General features: G+C 36.1%; 1 protein-coding gene across 1 annotated transcript in view; it reads right to left on the reverse strand.

Moving 5' to 3' along the window:
* Nucleotides 1-457: 457 nt before the first annotated feature.
* The window catches only part of LOC136848158 (G-protein coupled receptor daf-37-like), an 82,768-nt gene continuing 78,225 nt past the window's right edge, over nucleotides 458-5,000 (reverse strand). The window contains exons 6-9 of the mRNA XM_067120437.1: nucleotides 4,872-5,000; nucleotides 4,130-4,329; nucleotides 3,115-3,391; nucleotides 458-935 (exon numbers count right to left, since the gene is read on the reverse strand). The exon at nucleotides 4,872-5,000 is cut by the window's right edge and continues 1 nt beyond it. Of these exons, the coding sequence (XP_066976538.1) occupies nucleotides 606-935; nucleotides 3,115-3,391; nucleotides 4,130-4,329; nucleotides 4,872-5,000 (936 nt within the window). The 3' untranslated portion in view covers nucleotides 458-605. The remainder of the gene's footprint in view (nucleotides 936-3,114; nucleotides 3,392-4,129; nucleotides 4,330-4,871) is intronic.

Below are 5,000 nucleotides of genomic sequence, written 5' to 3' on the forward strand. Positions count from 1 at the left end.
GAATCCAGCTGCAATTCTTATTTGGAAAAAAAATATTCTTTTAGGCGTAATTACAAAGCTGTAGCCTCGCGTGCTATTTTTATGTTTATTTTGATAAATTCTTATAAAATAGCAAAGTATGGTATCTGATTTTCACGGAGATGAAAGAAACTAGATTATAGACAATAAGTTATTCTTGACGATAATGAGTTGAGAACAGCACTATAAATATTGAGATATTTTCTTTTCAAGTCATTCATTTACAAGATGATTTCCACACCTTGTCAGATAAGTGAGTAACTTTATTGTCTGTTGTCTGTGATTGTCAGACCGCTAGGCGTACAGAGATAATCCCAACAGAAATCTCCGCTACCGAGAATGATCAATGATAAGAGCAAGACTGAATACGATTTATTATATGGAAGATGTATCAATAACTGTTATCGTCAGACACTCGAGTTTCGTCGCCACCGTAATACCTTAGTTATTTATAGTTCGGCATCGACGCGAGTGAGTTCGAAACTCGTAAAACTTAGCAGAAGACGTTCATGCATCTGCGAGAACAGACGTAGAATCACCTGAGGATTTATAAGAATTTTTTTTTTTTTTCACGTTAACAACCGACATTAGTCAGGTGACAATATGGTCGTCTCTTTGGAAGAGTCTGAAGACTTGACGGTCGAGCCGGGCGACAGCGCCGGGAGGGACGACCCGGGGCTCTCGCACGACCCCAAGAAGTGAGAGCCCCCGTCTTCCCCGAAGGTGAACTTGGGTCTGCGGATGGAGGAGGGCGACCGGCAGATGTCCAGGCTCTCGTCGTCTATGAACTTGAAGTGGATGGGATCGTTGTCCTCCAGGCTGCTGAAGGAGCTGGGAGTGACGGTCTCCACCGTGATGATGTCTATCATCTTGTCCGCTTCGGATTTGGGGCCGAGGCGCCTGCCGTCTTTGCTCGCCTGCGAGGGGAAATCAGTTGAGCAAATCAGATTTTTTCTAACTTTTTAGTATTATTGTCGTCATTTCTGTCCTCTAAATTAAAGATAATGAAATTAGTTAGAGTTCAAGAACTAAAGTGATTAATTATTATACGATTAATCTGTGAGTGTAGTTAAAGAGTGATCAGGTTTTGCTATAACTATTTAGTAATATTATCATCATTTCTGTCCTCTGATTAAAGCTAATGAGATTAGTTACGGTTCAAGTACTAAAGCAACTAATTTTTATATTGGTTTTCTATAAAAAAAAAACTGTAATTCTAGTTAAAGAGTGATCAGGCTTTGTTATAACTATTTAGTAATATTATCATAATTTCTGTCCTCTGATTAAAGCTAATGAGATTAGTTACGGTTCAAGAACTAAAGCAACTAATTTTTATATTGGTTTTCTATAAAAAAAAAACTGTAATTCTAGTTAAAGAGTGATCAGGCTTTGTTATAACTATTTAGTAATATTATCATAATTTCTGTCCTCTAATTAAAGCTAATGAGATTAGTTAGGGTTCAAGAACTAAAGCAATTAGTTTTTATGCTGGTTATCTATAAATTAAATCTGTGATTATAGTTAAAGAGTGATCAGGTTTTGTTATAACTCTTTAGTAATCTTATCATCATTTCTATCCTCCTAGATAAAGCTAATGAGATAAGTTAGGGTAGATCAGATTTTGTTATAATTATTTAGTAATCATCAGTTCTATCCTCCGAGTTAAAGCTAATGAAATTAGTTACGGTTAAAGAACTAAAGCAATTAATTATTAAATTGGTTTTCTATAAGTTAAATCTTTGATTATAGTTAAAGAGTGAGCAGGTTTTGTTATAACTATTTAGTAATATTATCATTATTTCTATCCTCTAAGTTAAAGCTAATGAGATAAGTTAGGGTTCAAGAACTAAAGCGATTAATTTTTATATTGGTTTTATATAAATCAAATCTGTGATTTATAGTTAAAGAGTGATTGGTTTTGTTACAATTATTAGTAATATTATCATCATTTCTATCCCGTAAAGTAAAGCTAGTGAGATAAATTAGGGTTCAAGGACTAAAGCGATTAATTTCTATATTGATTATCTATATGATTAAATCTGTGAGCATAGTTAAAGAGTGATCAGGTTTTGTTATAACTTTTCAGCAATATCTACACTTCTATCTCATCAGTTAAAGCTAACAAGATTAGTTAGGGTTCAAGAACTACAGCAATTAATTTTTATATTAGTTATCCATATAATTAAATCCGTGATTACAGTTACAGGGCGTTTCGAGCAATTAATTATATTAAGTTGCGTGTCTGTGAAGAAAACTCAGTGAGTGTCGGATTAAAGAGTCAGATTCAACGAAGGCTATTATTAATACTGATGTCTGATATATACATCAATGAGATGCAATGGAATTAAAGAAATTAATCGAATAATGATTATCCTTACTTAACCGAGAGACAAAATCAAAGAGATTAGTAAAGATTAAAGACCTAAGAGAAACTGATAAAGTTATTCGAAAAAGTCAGAAAGTCAAATACGTCGTTAACATTAACCGTCACTGAGACAAAACTCAAGAGCTGCTTTAGGACTAATAATGATCTGAAACGGTTTAGGTAAAATCAGGAATATACATTAGAGTAAAGGAGCTAACACGAATATTTATTTTTAATAGTTTATTTGTTCCTTATATTAAATGAAAATTGCTTGTTCACTGCAATATCCCGTTGGGGACCTTTCATACTCTGCCATTTATTATTATTATTATTATTATTATTATTATTATTATTATTATTATTGAAGGTTATAGCTGCATCAGCTGCATTCAGTTTTATAGAGTTTCCTCTATACTTCTAATAACTGATTTTCCAGGATTACAGTAACCTTGAAAAAACCTGTAATTAGAAAGATAGAGAAACTATACGAGTATATACTGGATGCAGCTGATGTAGCTATAACCTTCAGTACTACATGTTTGGAAGAGGGTCTACTGCCTATATTATTATTATTATTATTATTATTATTATTATTATTATTATTATTACTGAACTTCCGAAATTTAGTGACGGCATAAGAAAAATATATAATGGAGACACTCGCTTAAGGCAAACCAACAGGTAAATATAGCATATGGACATGACCAACAACACAAGCGAACAGTGACTACCTTGCAGTGGTTATTGGCCTCATTCTCGTAATCGGTGCTGCCGTAGTTATACGAGTCGAAGCACTGAAGGTCACGGCGACATCGCACGCTGGAGTTGTAGTTCGTCCTGATCTTGTTGCTACTGTCGTAACTCGGGCTCCGGCTGCTCAGGTCGGAGTTGTTGATTTGTACGTAGGCGTCCAGGGGACTGAGGTTCATGCTCCGCTTGGCGCGGCCAAAGCCGTACTGGAGCTTGACCTTGGCGTCCAGCGCTCCGACGCCGTTCTCCTTAAATGATCTGGGAAAGGAAAGGGAAAAGGTGATTAGGTGGCGTGTTGATGGAGGGAAGACCTGGCTTCTAACATTTCTCTCTCTCTCTCTCTCTCTCTCTCTCTCTCTCTCTCTCTCTCTCTCATACGCACACACACACAATGCGAACTGATGCTGGCTGGCGGAATTCTCTTGAGAAATCATTCTCTCTCTCTCTCTCTCTCTCTCTCTCTCTCTCTCTCTCTCATACACACACACACACACACACAATGCGAACTGATGCTGGTTGGCGGAATTCTCTTGGGGTACCATTTCTCTCTCTCTCTCTCTCTCTCTCTCTCTCTCTCTCTCTCTCTCTCTCTCTCTCTCTCTAAGTATTGTTATTTTTCTTTATGTGGAAAGAGTGATGTGATCCTCATTCTATTTTCCATAAAACTTCCACATGATATAACAAACGCCAACTTCTCTATTCTCTCTCTCTCTCTCTCTCTCTCTCTCTCTCTCTCTCTCTCTCTCTCTCTCTCTCTCTCCTGGTAATTCCTGTATTTTTGAAATAAATGAACAAGAGAGAAAGGACATGATTTACGTAAACTGATGCTGGTTGGTGGAATTCTCTCTCTCTCTCTCTCTCTCTCTCTCTCTCTCTCTCTCTCTCTCTCTCCTGGTAATTCCTGTATTTTTGAAATAAATGAACAAGAGAGAAAGGACATGATTTACGTAAACTGATGCTGGTTGGTGGAATTCTCTTTCTCTCTCTCTCTCTTACCCTGACTTGATCATCCTCGGAGAGTCTTTGAGTGGCATGGGCGAGGGCGTGGAATTTTTGGACACCCGACGGCTCAAGGTCCGAATGGAGGCGTTGTCGGCAGTGTTCCGCCGTCCGTCCGTCGAGGTCACGAACGAGTGGGACTGCGGCTGCTGGTGGTAAGCGCAGGGCACGAACGTTATCAGGAACGTTCGGCGGTACTGGAGAAAGAAAACGTTTCATTCGGATGCGTGTGTATCTATGAGTGAGTGACCGCTTGATAACTAAAATCATAATTAAAGGCAGGCACGTAAAATAAAAAAAAAAAGGGATATTCAATATGTATAGGCACACACACATATACTTACACACACACACACACATATATATATATATATATATATATATATATATATATATATATATATATATATATATATATATATATATACATATATATATATATATATATATATATATATATATATATATATATATATATATATATATATATATATATTCGTGAGTGAATGTGTGTATAACTGAATCACGAAAATATGGAACGTGACGAATATATAAATAAAGGCAATGCCACGAAGGAAAGAGAAATAATGGAGTACTGCAAGGCCTTTCGACTTATAGTCCTTTACCTAGTCTGCAGCATTGCCTTAATATATATATATATATATATATATATATATATATATATATATATATATATATATATACATACATACATAAATCTAAACTTAAGGAAACCTACCTTGTCTGAAAAGGCCGAGTACAAAATAAAATTTGCCGCAGCATTTATGGCGTTCAGAAGGTTGAAAATATTTCCCAATCCTCTCATGATGGCGAACGCTTTCGTCTTGGGGGGAGGTTCATACACTGT

This window comes from Macrobrachium rosenbergii, chromosome 18 (genome assembly GCF_040412425.1).
Source record: "Macrobrachium rosenbergii isolate ZJJX-2024 chromosome 18, ASM4041242v1, whole genome shotgun sequence".
Taxonomy (NCBI): Eukaryota; Metazoa; Arthropoda; class Malacostraca; order Decapoda; family Palaemonidae; genus Macrobrachium; species Macrobrachium rosenbergii.